At 51.0% G+C, this 14,867-nt stretch overlaps 3 protein-coding genes across 3 annotated transcripts; all 3 read left to right on the forward strand.

The window, feature by feature from the left end:
- Positions 1 to 827: 827 nt before the first annotated feature.
- On the forward strand, positions 828 to 4,215 carry IUM83_07253 (uncharacterized protein; the record flags this gene model as incomplete). The annotated part of the gene is made up of 3 exons (XM_067931535.1): positions 828 to 1,096; positions 2,404 to 2,655; positions 3,960 to 4,215. The coding sequence occupies 3 exons, from the start codon at positions 828 to 830 to the stop codon at positions 4,213 to 4,215; spliced, it is 777 nt and encodes a 258-aa protein (XP_067780263.1).
- A 1,283-nt stretch (positions 4,216 to 5,498) lies between these two features.
- On the forward strand, positions 5,499 to 7,327 carry IUM83_07254 (uncharacterized protein; the record flags this gene model as incomplete). Its single annotated transcript, XM_067931536.1, has 3 exons — positions 5,499 to 5,767; positions 6,548 to 6,707; positions 7,073 to 7,327. The coding sequence occupies 3 exons, from the start codon at positions 5,499 to 5,501 to the stop codon at positions 7,325 to 7,327; spliced, it is 684 nt and encodes a 227-aa protein (XP_067780361.1).
- Positions 7,328 to 8,609: 1,282 nt separating this feature from the next.
- IUM83_07255 (uncharacterized protein) lies at positions 8,610 to 10,435 on the forward strand (the record flags this gene model as incomplete). The annotated part of the gene is made up of 2 exons (XM_067931537.1): positions 8,610 to 8,878; positions 10,180 to 10,435. 2 exons carry the CDS (start codon positions 8,610 to 8,612, stop codon positions 10,433 to 10,435), a joined length of 525 nt encoding a protein of 174 aa, XP_067780239.1.
- Positions 10,436 to 14,867: the final 4,432 nt, after the last annotated feature.

The raw sequence follows: 14,867 nt of genomic DNA on the forward strand, positions 1-14,867 counted from the left end.
GGGGCCGAGCAGCAAGGTCAACGTGGGGAGGAGCAGCAGGCGCGCGGTAAAGTGAGTTAAAAGAGAATCTTACTATAGGAGGGAATCTTACTATCCCCTGTCGTAATACGCACTTTTATGTTCCTTCGGTTGCAAAACATGTGGTATTGCCAACATTTCCTGCTTTGATATCCGCACAAAATGCTCAGTGTAAACGTATGTGGGTATGCACGCAGAGCACCCGTAGACCCAGTCATGGAGCAACGCCCAGCACTTACCCTGAGCCAACACGCGACAGTATCGTGCATGGGGGATCCGCTTGACGCGGTGGGAGCGTTCAAGAGTTGTCGTCAACCACGCAGGGACTTCTGTAGACTCCATCATCCCTACCGACGAGTGCATCGTCTCCGCCGAAGAGCGAACCCCGCCGAAGAGTGAACGGCCAACTGCCGAGACTTCGCGCAAGCGTACCAAGACGCTGTCGATTGAAGATAAGCTCCAGGTGGGCCTACTTTAGCTCACTACTGCGGCTTACACGTGCGCGAACGTGTATGAGGATGCGTAAGGTTATCTGTAACTTGCATTAATACACTCGAGTCCACGAGTATAATTTAAATCATAGAATGTAACGGGGTTACACACAAGTGACAACGGTCACTTGTGCATGACATTTGTCACTTACGGTTTAATAGATAAATATCTGTTAAAGGTTTTAGATACTTCCTCACATTGGTGTAAGTCACACCAATGGATACATTGAAGTGGGCCACCACAATGAGCGGTCCACACCTACCCAAAGATCCTATTAGTAGAAAGCAGCATCTTTCTACCAATTAGAGACGTGCATATTGGCGGGGCTCCGACAGCCGCGGCTCAAGGCCCAGAAGCAGCGCCCTGAGCCAAGCCGTGGAGCACCTCGCCGGGTTGCCGTCGTGGCTAACCCCGACGATCAGGAGTTCCCGTTCCGCGAGATCGTCGAAGAGCGACTGACGACGGAGGGCGCGTTCCTGCTGGTGGACTGGGAGTCCAGCTACGTGCCGGTCGGCAACGTTCACCCGGATCTCGTCCGCGAGTTCCGGAATGAACGACGCAACGGACGCGCGGACTTCAGGAACATGTAAGAGCTGCTATGCACTACACTTGTAGGGAGGCAACCATTAAGCAATCGATAGAATTTGGCATTGCTGTAAATTCATTATGCTAGGTTTCTTTAGCAATTTGTACACTAGGCTGGCCGGGTGTTTGGAGGCTGTTGCACTCCAAGCACCTCGCAAACAAGGATTGGCTTTCTTGCGAAACCTTGGACGCTAGATGGCTGTCGCTTGTCAAGTGCCCCACTGCTCGGTGGCATCTCGCTCGCCAAACAGTGGTGGTCCAACAGCACTCATACCCAAGTGCATACAATAATATACAAATGCACATGTATACATGTATAATCAACAAATACTCAACTCGAACACCTCAATTGTAGGAAGTCGGGTCTTGTTATACTGCTTGCATTATATATATAGTACACAGCACCAAAACAATTAACAAAGCTAGATCACAATTCATCCCTACACGAGGCCGACAGCGTGGGGCCGAGCAGCAAGGTCAACGTGGGGAGGAGCAGCAGGCGCGCGGTAAAGTGAGTTAAAAGAGAATCTTACTATAGGAGGGAATCTTACTATCCCCTGTCGTAATACGCACTTTTATGTTCCTTCGGTTGCAAAACATGTGGTATTGCCAACATTTCCTGCTTTGATATCCGCACAAAATGCTCAGTGTAAACGTATGTGGGTATGCACGCAGAGCACCCGTAGACCCAGTCATGGAGCAACGCCCAGCACTTACCCTGAGCCAACACGCGACAGTATCGTGCATGGGGGATCCGCTTGACGCGGTGGGAGCGTTCAAGAGTTGTCGTCAACCACGCAGGGACTTCTGTAGACTCCATCATCCCTACCGACGAGTGCATCGTCTCCGCCGAAGAGCGAACCCCGCCGAAGAGTGAACGGCCAACTGCCGAGACTTCGCGCAAGCGTACCAAGACGCTGTCGATTGAAGATAAGCTCCAGGTGGGCCTACTTTAGCTCACTACTGCGGCTTACACGTGCGCGAACGTGTATGAGGATGCGTAAGGTTATCTGTAACTTGCATTCAATACACTCGAGTCCACGAGTATAATTTAAATCATAGAATGTAACGGGGTTACACACACAAGTGACAACGGTCACTTGTGCATGACATTTGTCACTTACGGTTTAATAGATAAATATCTGTTAAAGGTTTTAGATACTTCCTCACATTGGTGTAAGTCACACCAATGGATACATTGAAGTGGGCCACCACAATGAGCGGTCCACACCTACCCAAAGATCCTATTAGTAGAAAGCAGCATCTTTCTACCAATTAGAGACGTGCATATTGGCGGGGCTCCGACAGCCGCGGCTCAAGGCCCAGAAGCAGCGCCCCTGAGCCAAGCCGTGGAGCACCTCGCCGGGTTGCCGTCGTGGCTAACCCCGACGATCAGGAGTTCCCGTTCCGCGAGATCGTCGAAGAGCGACTGACGACGGAGGGCGCGTTCCTGCTGGTGGACTGGGAGTCCAGCTACGTGCCGGTCGGCAACGTTCACCCGGATCTCGTCCGCGAGTTCCGGAATGAACGACGCAACGGACGCGCGGACTTCAGGAACATGTAAGAGCTGCTATGCACTACACTTGTAGGGAGGCAACCATTAAGCAATCGATAGAATTTGGCATTGCTGTAAATTCATTATGCTAGGTTTCTTTAGCAATTTGTACACTAGGCTGGCCGGGTGTTTGGAGGCTGTTGCACTCCAAGCACCTCGCAAACAAGGGTTGGCTTTCTTGCGAAACCTTGGACGCTAGATGGCTGTCGCTTGTCAAGTGCCCCACTGCTCGGTGGCATCTCGCTCGCCAAACAGTGGTGGTCCAACAGCACTCATACCCAAGTGCATACAATAATATACAAATGCACATGTATACATGTATAATCAACAAATACTCAACTCAAACACCTCAATTGTAGGAAGTCGGGTCTTGTTATACTGCTTGCATTATATATATAGTACACAGCACCAAAACAATTAACAAAGCTAGATCACAATTCATCCCTACACGAGGCCGACAGCGTGGGGCCGAGCAGCAAGGTCAACGTGGGGAGGAGCAGCAGGCGCGCGGTAAAGTGAGTTAAAAGAGAATCTTACTATAGGAGGGAATCTTACTATCCCCTGTCGTAATACGCACTTTTATGTTCCTTCGGTTGCAAAACATGTGGTATTGCCAACATTTCCTGCTTTGATATCCGCACAAAATGCTCAGTGTAAACGTATGTGGGTATGCACGCAGAGCACCCGTAGACCCAGTCATGGAGCAACGCCCAGCACTTACCCTGAGCCAACACGCGACAGTATCGTGCATGGGGGATCCGCTTGACGCGGTGGGAGCGTTCAAGAGTTGTCGTCAACCACGCAGGGACTTCTGTAGACTCCATCATCCCTACCGACGAGTGCATCGTCTCCGCCGAAGAGCGAACCCCGCCGAAGAGTGAACGGCCAACTGCCGAGACTTCGCGCAAGCGTACCAAGACGCTGTCGATTGAAGATAAGCTCCAGGTGGGCCTACTTTAGCTCACTACTGCGGCTTACACGTGCGCGAACGTGTATGAGGATGCGTAAGGTTATCTGTAACTTGCATTAATACACTCGAGTCCACGAGTATAATTTAAATCATAGAATGTAACGGGGTTACACACAAGTGACAACGGTCACTTGTGCATGACATTTGTCACTTACGGTTTAATAGATAAATATCTGTTAAAGGTTTTAGATACTTCCTCACATTGGTGTAAGTCACACCAATGGATACATTGAAGTGGGCCACCACAATGAGCGGTCCACACCTACCCAAAGATCCTATTAGTAGAAAGCAGCATCTTTCTACCAATTAGAGACGTGCATATTGGCGGGGCTCCGACAGCCGCGGCTCAAGGCCCAGAAGCAGCGCCCCTGAGCCAAGCCGTGGAGCACCTCGCCGGGTTGCCGTCGTGGCTAACCCCGACGATCAGGAGTTCCCGTTCCGCGAGATCGTCGAAGAGCGACTGACGACGGAGGGCGCGTTCCTGCTGGTGGACTGGGAGTCCAGCTACGTGCCGGTCGGCAACGTTCACCCGGATCTCGTCCGCGAGTTCCGGAATGAACGACGCAACGGACGCGCGGACTTCAGGAACATGTAAGAGCTGCTATGCACTACACTTGTAGGGAGGCAACCATTAAGCAATCGATAGAATTTGGCATTGCTGTAAATTCATTATGCTAGGTTTCTTTAGCAATTTGTACACTAGGCTGGCCGGGTGTTTGGAGGCTGTTGCACTCCAAGCACCTCGCAAACAAGGGTTGGCTTTCTTGCGAAACCTTGGACGCTAGATGGCTGTCGCTTGTCAAGTGCCCCACTGCTCGGTGGCATCTCGCTCGCCAAACAGTGGTGGTCCAACAGCACTCATACCCAAGTGCATACAATAATATACAAATGCACATATATACATGTATAATCAACAAATACTCAACTCGAACACCTCAATTGTAGGAAGTCGGGTCTTGTTATACTGCTTGCATTATATATATAGTACACAGCACCAAAACAATTAACAAAGCTAGATCACAATTCATCCCTACACGAGGCCGACAGCGTGGGGCCGAGCAGCAAGGTCAACGTGGGGAGGAGCAGCAGGCGCGCGGTAAAGTGAGTAAGAGGGAATCTTACTATAGGAGGGAATCTTACTATCCCCTGTCGTAATACGCACTTTTATGTTCCTTCGGTTGCAAAACATGTGGTATTGCCAACATTTCCTGCTTTGATATCCGCACAAAATGCTCAGTGTAAACGTATGTGGGTATGCACGCAGAGCACCCGTAGACCCAGTCATGGAGCAACGCCCAGCACTTACCCTGAGCCAACACGCGACAGTATCGTGCATGGGGGATCCGCTTGACGCGGTGGGAGCGTTCAAGAGTTGTCGTCAACCACGCAGGGACTTCTGTAGACTCCATCATCCCTACCGACGAGTGCATCGTCTCCGCCGAAGAGCGAACCCCGCCGAAGAGTGAACGGCCAACTGCCGAGACTTCGCGCAAGCGTACCAAGACGCTGTCGATTGAAGATAAGCTCCAGGTGGGCCTACTTTAGCTCACTACTGCGGCTTACACGTGCGCGAACGTGTATGAGGATGCGTAAGGTTATCTGTAACTTGCATTAATACACTCGAGTCCACGAGTATAATTTAAATCATAGAATGTAACGGGGTTACACACACAAGTGACAACGGTCACTTGTGCATGACATTTGTCACTTACGGTTTAATAGATAAATATCTGTTAAAGGTTTTAGATACTTCCTCACATTGGTGTAAGTCACACCAATGGATACATTGAAGTGGGCCACCACAATGAGCGGTCCACACCTACCCAAAGATCCTATTAGTAGAAAGCAGCATCTTTCTACCAATTAGAGACGTGCATATTGGCGGGGCTCCGACAGCCGCGGCTCAAGGCCCAGAAGCAGCGCCCTGAGCCAAGCCGTGGAGCACCTCGCCGGGTTGCCGTCGTGGCTAACCCCGACGATCAGGAGTTCCCGTTCCGCGAGATCGTCGAAGAGCGACTGACGACGGAGGGCGCGTTCCTGCTGGTGGACTGGGAGTCCAGCTACGTGCCGGTCGGCAACGTTCACCCGGATCTCGTCCGCGAGTTCCGGAATGAACGACGCAACGGACGCGCGGACTTCAGGAACATGTAAGAGCTGCTATGCACTACACTTGTAGGGAGGCAACCATTAAGCAATCGATAGAATTTGGCATTGCTGTAAATTCATTATGCTAGGTTTCTTTAGCAATTTGTACACTAGGCTGGCCGGGTGTTTGGAGGCTGTTGCACTCCAAGCACCTCGCAAACAAGGGTTGGCTTTCTTGCGAAACCTTGGACGCTAGATGGCTGTCGCTTGTCAAGTGCCCCACTGCTCGGTGGCATCTCGCTCGCCAAACAGTGGTGGTCCAACAGCACTCATACCCAAGTGCATACAATAATATACAAATGCACATGTATACATGTATAATCAACAAATACTCAACTCAAACACCTCAATTGTAGGAAGTCGGGTCTTGTTATACTGCTTGCATTATATATATAGTACACAGCACCAAAACAATTAACAAAGCTAGATCACAATTCATCCCTACACGAGGCCGACAGCGTGGGGCCGAGCAGCAAGGTCAACGTGGGGAGGAGCAGCAGGCGCGCGGTAAAGTGAGTTAAAAGAGAATCTTACTATAGGAGGGAATCTTACTATCCCCTGTCGTAATACGCACTTTTATGTTCCTTCGGTTGCAAAACATGTGGTATTGCCAACATTTCCTGCTTTGATATCCGCACAAAATGCTCAGTGTAAACGTATGTGGGTATGCACGCAGAGCACCCGTAGACCCAGTCATGGAGCAACGCCCAGCACTTACCCTGAGCCAACACGCGACAGTATCGTGCATGGGGGATCCGCTTGACGCGGTGGGAGCGTTCAAGAGTTGTCGTCAACCACGCAGGGACTTCTGTAGACTCCATCATCCCTACCGACGAGTGCATCGTCTCCGCCGAAGAGCGAACCCCGCCGAAGAGTGAACGGCCAACTGCCGAGACTTCGCGCAAGCGTACCAAGACGCTGTCGATTGAAGATAAGCTCCAGGTGGGCCTACTTTAGCTCACTACTGCGGCTTACACGTGCGCGAACGTGTATGAGGATGCGTAAGGTTATCTGTAACTTGCATTAATACACTCGAGTCCACGAGTATAATTTAAATCATAGAATGTAACGGGGTTACACACACAAGTGACAACGGTCACTTGTGCATGACATTGTCACTTACGGTTTAATAGATAAATATCTGTTAAAGGTTTTAGATACTTCCTCACATTGGTGTAAGTCACACCAATGGATACATTGAAGTGGGCCACCACAATGAGCGGTCCACACCTACCCAAAGATCCTATTAGTAGAAAGCAGCATCTTTCTACCAATTAGAGACGTGCATATTGGCGGGGCTCCGACAGCCGCGGCTCAAGGCCCAGAAGCAGCGCCCTGAGCCAAGCCGTGGAGCACCTCGCCGGGTTGCCGTCGTGGCTAACCCCGACGATCAGGAGTTCCCGTTCCGCGAGATCGTCGAAGAGCGACTGACGACGGAGGGCGCGTTCCTGCTGGTGGACTGGGAGTCCAGCTACGTGCCGGTCGGCAACGTTCACCCGGATCTCGTCCGCGAGTTCCGGAATGAACGACGCAACGGACGCGCGGACTTCAGGAACATGTAAGAGCTGCTATGCACTACACTTGTAGGGAGGCAACCATTAAGCAATCGATAGAATTTGGCATTGCTGTAAATTCATTATGCTAGGTTTCTTTAGCAATTTGTACACTAGGCTGGCCGGGTGTTTGGAGGCTGTTGCACTCCAAGCACCTCGCAAACAAGGGTTGGCTTTCTTGCGAAACCTTGGACGCTAGATGGCTGTCGCTTGTCAAGTGCCCCACTGCTCGGTGGCATCTCGCTCGCCAAACAGTGGTGGTCCAACAGCACTCATACCCAAGTGCATACAATAATATACAAATGCACATATATACATGTATAATCAACAAATACTCAACTCGAACACCTCAATTGTAGGAAGTCGGGTCTTGTTATACTGCTTGCATTATATATATAGTACACAGCACCAAAACAATTAACAAAGCTAGATCACAATTCATCCCTACACGAGGCCGACAGCGTGGGGCCGAGCAGCAAGGTCAACGTGGGGAGGAGCAGCAGGCGCGCGGTAAAGTGAGTAAGAGGGAATCTTACTATAGGAGGGAATCTTACTATCCCCTGTCGTAATACGCACTTTTATGTTCCTTCGGTTGCAAAACATGTGGTATTGCCAACATTTCCTGCTTTGATATCCGCACAAAATGCTCAGTGTAAACGTATGTGGGTATGCACGCAGAGCACCCGTAGACCCAGTCATGGAGCAACGCCCAGCACTTACCCTGAGCCAACACGCGACAGTATCGTGCATGGGGGATCCGCTTGACGCGGTGGGAGCGTTCAAGAGTTGTCGTCAACCACGCAGGGACTTCTGTAGACTCCATCATCCCTACCGACGAGTGCATCGTCTCCGCCGAAGAGCGAACCCCGCCGAAGAGTGAACGGCCAACTGCCGAGACTTCGCGCAAGCGTACCAAGACGCTGTCGATTGAAGATAAGCTCCAGGTGGGCCTACTTTAGCTCACTACTGCGGCTTACACGTGCGCGAACGTGTATGAGGATGCGTAAGGTTATCTGTAACTTGCATTCATACACTCGAGTCCACGAGTATAATTTAAATCATAGAATGTAACGGGGTTACACACACAAGTGACAACGGTCACTTGTGCATGACATTGTCACTTACGGTTTAATAGATAAATATCTGTTAAAGGTTTTAGATACTTCCTCACATTGGTGTAAATCACACCAATGGATACATTGAAGTGGGCCACCACAATGAGCGGTCCACACCTACCCAAAGATCCTATTAGTAGAAAGCAGCATCTTTCTACCAATTAGAGACGTGCATATTGGCGGGGCTCCGACAGCCGCGGCTCAAGGCCCAGAAGCAGCGCCCTGAGCCAAGCCGTGGAGCACCTCGCCGGGTTGCCGTCGTGGCTAACCCCGACGATCAGGAGTTCCCGTTCCGCGAGATCGTCGAAGAGCGACTGACGACGGAGGGCGCGTTCCTGCTGGTGGACTGGGAGTCCAGCTACGTGCCGGTCGGCAACGTTCACCCGGATCTCGTCCGCGAGTTCCGGAATGAACGACGCAACGGACGCGCGGACTTCAGGAACATGTAAGAGCTGCTATGCACTACACTTGTAGGGAGGCAACCATTAAGCAATCGATAGAATTTGGCATTGCTGTAAATTCATTATGCTAGGTTTCTTTAGCAATTTGTACACTAGGCTGGCCGGGTGTTTGGAGGCTGTTGCACTCCAAGCACCTCGCAAACAAGGGTTGGCTTTCTTGCGAAACCTTGGACGCTAGATGGCTGTCGCTTGTCAAGTGCCCCACTGCTCGGTGGCATCTCGCTCGCCAAACAGTGGTGGTCCAACAGCACTCATACCCAAGTGCATACAATAATATACAAATGCACATGTATACATGTATAATCAACAAATACTCAACTCGAACACCTCAATTGTAGGAAGTCGGGTCTTGTTACACTGCTTGCATTATATATATAGTACACAGCACCAAAACAATTAACAAAGCTAGATCACAATTCATCCCTACACGAGGCCGACAGCGTGGGGCCGAGCAGCAAGGTCAACGTGGGGAGGAGCAGCAGGCGCGCGGTAAAGTGAGTAAGAGAATCTTACTATAGGAGGGAATCTTACTATCCCCTGTCGTAATACGCACTTTTATGTTCCTTCGGTTGCAAAACATGTGGTATTGCCAACATTTCCTGCTTTGATATCCGCACAAAATGCTCAGTGTAAACGTATGTGGGTATGCACGCAGAGCACCCGTAGACCCAGTCATGGAGCAACGCCCAGCACTTACCCTGAGCCAACACGCGACAGTATCGTGCATGGGGATCCGCTTGACGCGGTGGGAGCGTTCAAGAGTTGTCGTCAATCACGCAGGGACTTCTGTAGACTCCATCATCCCTACCGACGAGTGCATCGTCTCCGCCGAAGAGCGAACCTCGCCGAAGAGTGAACGGCCAACTGCCGAGGCTTCGCGCAAACGTACCAAGACGCTGTCGATTGAACATAAGCTCCAGGTGGGCCTACTTTAGCTCACTACTGCGGCTTACACGTGCACGAACGTGTATGAGTATGCGTAAGGTTATCTGTAACTTGCATTCATACACTCGAGTCCACGAGTATAATTTAAATCATAGAATGTAACGGGGTTACACACACAAGTGACAACGGTCACTTGTGCATGACATTGTCACTTACGGTTTAATAGATAAATATCTGTTAAAGGTTTTAGATACTTCCTCACATTGGTGTAAGTCACACCAATGGATACATTGAAGTGGGCCACCACAATGAGCGGTCCACACCTACCCAAAGATCCTATTAGTAGAAAGCAGCATCTTTCTACCAATTAGAGACGTGCATATTGGCGGGGCTCCGACAGCCGCGGCTCAAGGCCCAGAGGCAGCGCCCCTGAGCCAAGCCGTGGAGCACCTCGCCGGGTTGCCGTCGTGGCTAACCCCGACGATCAGGAGTTCCCGTTCCGCGAGATCGTCGAAGAGCGACTGACGACGGAGGGCGCGTTCCTGCTGGTGGACTGGGAGTCCAGCTACGTGCCGGTCGGCAACGTTCACCCGGATCTCGTCCGCGAGTTCCGGAATGAACGACTCAACGGACGCGCGGACTTCAGGAACATGTAAGGGCTGCTATGCACTACACTTGTAGGGAGGCAACCATTAAGCAATCGATAGAATTTGGCATTGCTGTAAATTCATTATGCTAGGTTTCTTTAGCAATTTGTACACTAGGCTGGCCGGGTGTTTGGAGGCTGTTGCACTCCAAGCACCTCGCAAACAGGGGTTGGCTTCCTTGCGAAACCTTGGACGCTAGATGGCTGTCGCTTGTCAAGTGCCCCACTGCTCGGTGGCATCTCGCTCGCCAAACAGTGGTGGTCCAACAGCACTCACACCCAAGTGCATACAATAATATACAAATGCACATGTATACATGTATAATCAACAAATACTCAACTCGAACACCTCAATTGTAGGAAGTCGGGTCTTGTTATACTGCTTGCATTATATATATAGTACACAGCACCAAAACAATTAACAAAGCTAGATCACAATTCATCCCTACACGAGGCCGACAGCGTGGGGCCGAGCAGCAAGGTCAACGTGGGGAGGAGCAGCAGGCGCGCAGTAAAGTGAGTAAGAGGGAATCTTACTATAAGAGGGAATCTTACTATCCCCTGTCGTAATACTCACTTTTATGTCCCTTCGGTTGCAAAACATATGGTATTGCCAACATTTCCTGCTTTGATATCCGCACAAAATGCTTAGTGTAAACGTATGTGGGTATGCACGGGCTCTGCCTCAGAGCACCCGTAGACCCAGTCATGGAGCAACGCCCAGCGCTTACCCTGAGCCAACACGCGACAGTATCGTGCATGGGGGATCCGCTTGATGCGGTGGGGACGTTCAAGAGTTGTCGTCAACCACGCAGGGACTTCTGTAGACTCCACCATCCCTACCGACGAGTGCATCGTCTCCGCCGAAGAGCGAACCCCGCCGAAGAGTGAACGGCCAACTGCCGAGGCTTCGCGCAAACCTACCAAGAGCTACTGGTTGAACATAAGCTCCAGGTGCCATTGTGTTTAGACGCAGGAGCGAGCCAAGTCGATGTCACCATGGCGTTTGGCCCAGGAACAACAATCAGCATCAAGAGAGACAAAGTGTACATCCTGTCGTATTGCGTCGAAGCATCAAGCACATCGGCAATACAACGGAAGAGAATGATCACCTCCTATGTCATGGGGGCAACGCGCACCCGCATGACTCTCCCCTTTGACCCCTAGATGCAGATCATCCAGCGTGTGGAAGCTGGTGATCGAGTCAAGCATATCCTGGAGGCCTAAGGCGTCTCGACGACCTCCAAGTTGATCAAGAACAACGCGCGAATTTTGGAGTTCGTTGTGAACTCAACAAGCACGTAGCAATTTTTCGTTGCCTGCTAAAGATCAGTAAGTCAGGAGAACTGGTGAAAAATTACGTTACGTGCTAAAGATTAGTAAGGCCAAATCAAGGACATTTCAGCAACGGCCGACGCTTTAGACGTTCATCTGCACGCTGTAGAGCGCGAATGGAAAATGTACCAGACGACGGCTTCACCGGAGAAAACATCGTAAGCAAGTCCAGGGAAGTTCGGCGGGAAAGGCTATAGTCCAGCTGTCATTGATGCTAAAGTCCGCGCTACGTCGCTCCAGCAACGTTTCAACATCCGAACGACCACCAGCGGGGCTGGTGTCTCCGTCGGGATGATTCAGTGTTGGCTGAAAAGCAAAGGGATTGTCCCTGTGATGACAGCAATCAAGCCCATGTTCATAGAAACACATCGTGAGCGGCGTATGTAATACGCCTTCGGGGTTTTGGACGACCAGCCGGGACCGTACGGCTACGCGTTCGACCCGATGCTGGCTATCGTCCACGACGATGAGAAGTGGTTTAACCACGACAAGAACACGCGGTGGTTCTACGCAATGGCAGGCGAGGACGTGTCATCGCGCCGTGACAAATACTAAGGAACTTAGTGAGGCAGTGGAAAAATCATCCAAAGAACTAGACGAAGATATCTTAAACAACATTTCCTCACTCTCCAGCAAGTTATGAAGATTTCGAGCTGTGGTGGGGTAACGTGTACAAGCTCTCTCAGCTGGAAGGTTAAGCTACGAAGTCCCTCAGTCAGTGTATGCAGTACTGACGTGGATGAAGAGACAACAGAGGTAGTGTTGAACTTCAAATCGAACGCAATACTCCCTTTGAAATCGTTGTGTATGCAGATATGAGACAATGTCAAACAAAAGAACACTTATGCGCCATTTAGAGTTATCTAGATAATCGCGCTCAAAGTTGGGCCATCGACTTTTTTTACTTCTATGCAATTTTGGGAAAACGGCAGATTTATGTTTTGAAAAACCGAACGATCACTAAACTGAATTAACTCCACGAGACACCAGCTCAACCGGATACCAGTCTCCCATTCCCATGCAAGCGCAGCTCTCGCCTCCATCTCAAGCAGCTGTGGTGTGCTCTGCTGAGGACCAGCCCTCCACAAACGACCTCTCTCTTAGCGCGTGGGCCTCTGGCGCCGCCCCAGCCAGCGCCTCGGCCGACACAGACATTCAGCTGGCGCGATACACTACCCAGACTGACATCGGCAGGAAAGATGAATCGTCCGCGAAGGAAGAGGTGCTAACGGGAGAGAGAGAGCCCGAAGAGGAAGAGGAAAAAAGAGGACTTTAGTACAAATCTGCTTGACGTCGACGTCAAATAGTGCGCGGAGAATTTGATACGGGGGGACAAGTGTGAGCGTCGCTGTCTCGAAGGAAAGGCCAGCGAGCTAGAGTGGCTGGCATGCTCTATTGCCCAGCTGACTACTTCGGAGAAGTCAACCTGCATACGGACCCTTATTGGCGTGCTAATGCAGACCGACATAGCTGAGAGGCGCCGTGGATCTGGCGTTCAGGAGAAGTTACATTATTACTTGCCTTTTGTGGGGTATGTATGTCGCCCTTCACTCGCACAGTGTAGTGGGTCTAACTTGACTCACTACTTTAGCTTACACGTTGCGCAACGTGTATGAGGAAGCGTAAGTACTTAGTAGTTACTTAGGTTAATTATATTTGAATACACAAATATAAGTTAAGTAAGATAGGATTCCAAGTGACTTTGATTAGGTAAAATGAGAACTGTACTGTTTGTAAATTGATCTTCCTCTAAAATCTGCTAAAACTGTTTATCATCTATGAAAGGGGTCGACAGCGGCTGGCTGTCAGAGCCCCGCTAATATGCATGTCTCTGATTGGTAGAAAGATGCTGCTTTCTACCAATAGGATCTTTGGGTAGGTGTGGACCACTCATTGTGGTGGCCCACTTCAATGTATCCATTGGTGTGACTTACACCAAGGTGAGGAAGTATCTAAACTTTTAACAGATATCCTATCTGTTAAATTCACAAGTGGCTTGAGGCCACTTGTACGTGTAACCCCGTTACACCATCCCCCCCCCTTAAGGTTAGACGCGCGGGGTCTCCGCACGTCAATCTTCGGAATTGACCATTCGTCAATTCTCCGCGTTTGGAGAAGAAATCCGCGTTCATTCAACGATGAGCGCGCCTCAGAAGAAGACCTCGAAGTCGGTGGGGAGTCATCTCTCCATCGACGACTACTTCGAGCGCCAGACGAAGTACGGCGACGTCGTCGACTTCGACTACGATGAAGAAATGGGGGGCGAGGAGGACTCGCCCTCAAAGCGTAAAAACTCAGTGTCGAGCGAATCGCTCGACCCTAATGCGAAGAATATTCGCCGGCGTGAAGGGGACGAATCGGACGCTTCGAGCTCGAAGCGTTCGCGAACTGAGAGCGATACCCCACTCGCTTCCGCTGGGGCTCTCAGTACTCCGCGCGCTGCTGCTGCGGCGCGTGATGTCAAAGCTCAAGGCTCTCCGCGCGCTGCGCCTGCAGCGCGCGATCCATTGATGCCGTCCGCGTCCGAGATCGCGGACCGGTTTGGGAACTCGGTACCTCCGAATGAGGTGCCGCTGTACGTATGCAGCGCCATCAAAGATGACGGTGTGGCTGCCGGGCTGCACTTTGATGCGGAAACGCATCAAAGGCGCGATTACTACATCGCACTCTTTCATGAGCTCCGATGGTTTCAAAGCAAGAAGACATGTTCTCGCAGCAAAGTGCCCGAATGGCAGGCACTTTGTCAAAGTTGGAACGGCTTTGTTGAAAACTTCAACAAGAGGCCGAGTGCTTACCGTGATCGGATTAAGCAAGCGCGTGATCGCTTCGAGACGTACTCGAAGCGTGGAAAGTTGGAGCAACTTCATGTTGCTGCTGAGGAGGCGAATGTGCCGTGCGCTGTGCCCGAGGGCTTTCAGTGCACGAAGTGTTTCCCAGGGGCGGTCCGCTTGAGCGACCGCGACCTGAACGGGTACACGTCGTTCCGTGTGCCCGAGAGTCTCAAAGAGCTCCGTGCTAAGTTCTTAGCACGTGAGGGTTCGGGCGCTGGCGATGATCGCAGCGCTCGTGTTACTTCCGCTGCGCCAGCGCGTACTGTTCCTCGTACG

Source organism: Phytophthora cinnamomi, assembly GCF_018691715.1.
Source record: "Phytophthora cinnamomi strain GKB4 chromosome Unknown Contig127, whole genome shotgun sequence".
Classification (NCBI taxonomy): domain Eukaryota; phylum Oomycota; class Peronosporomycetes; order Peronosporales; family Peronosporaceae; genus Phytophthora; species Phytophthora cinnamomi.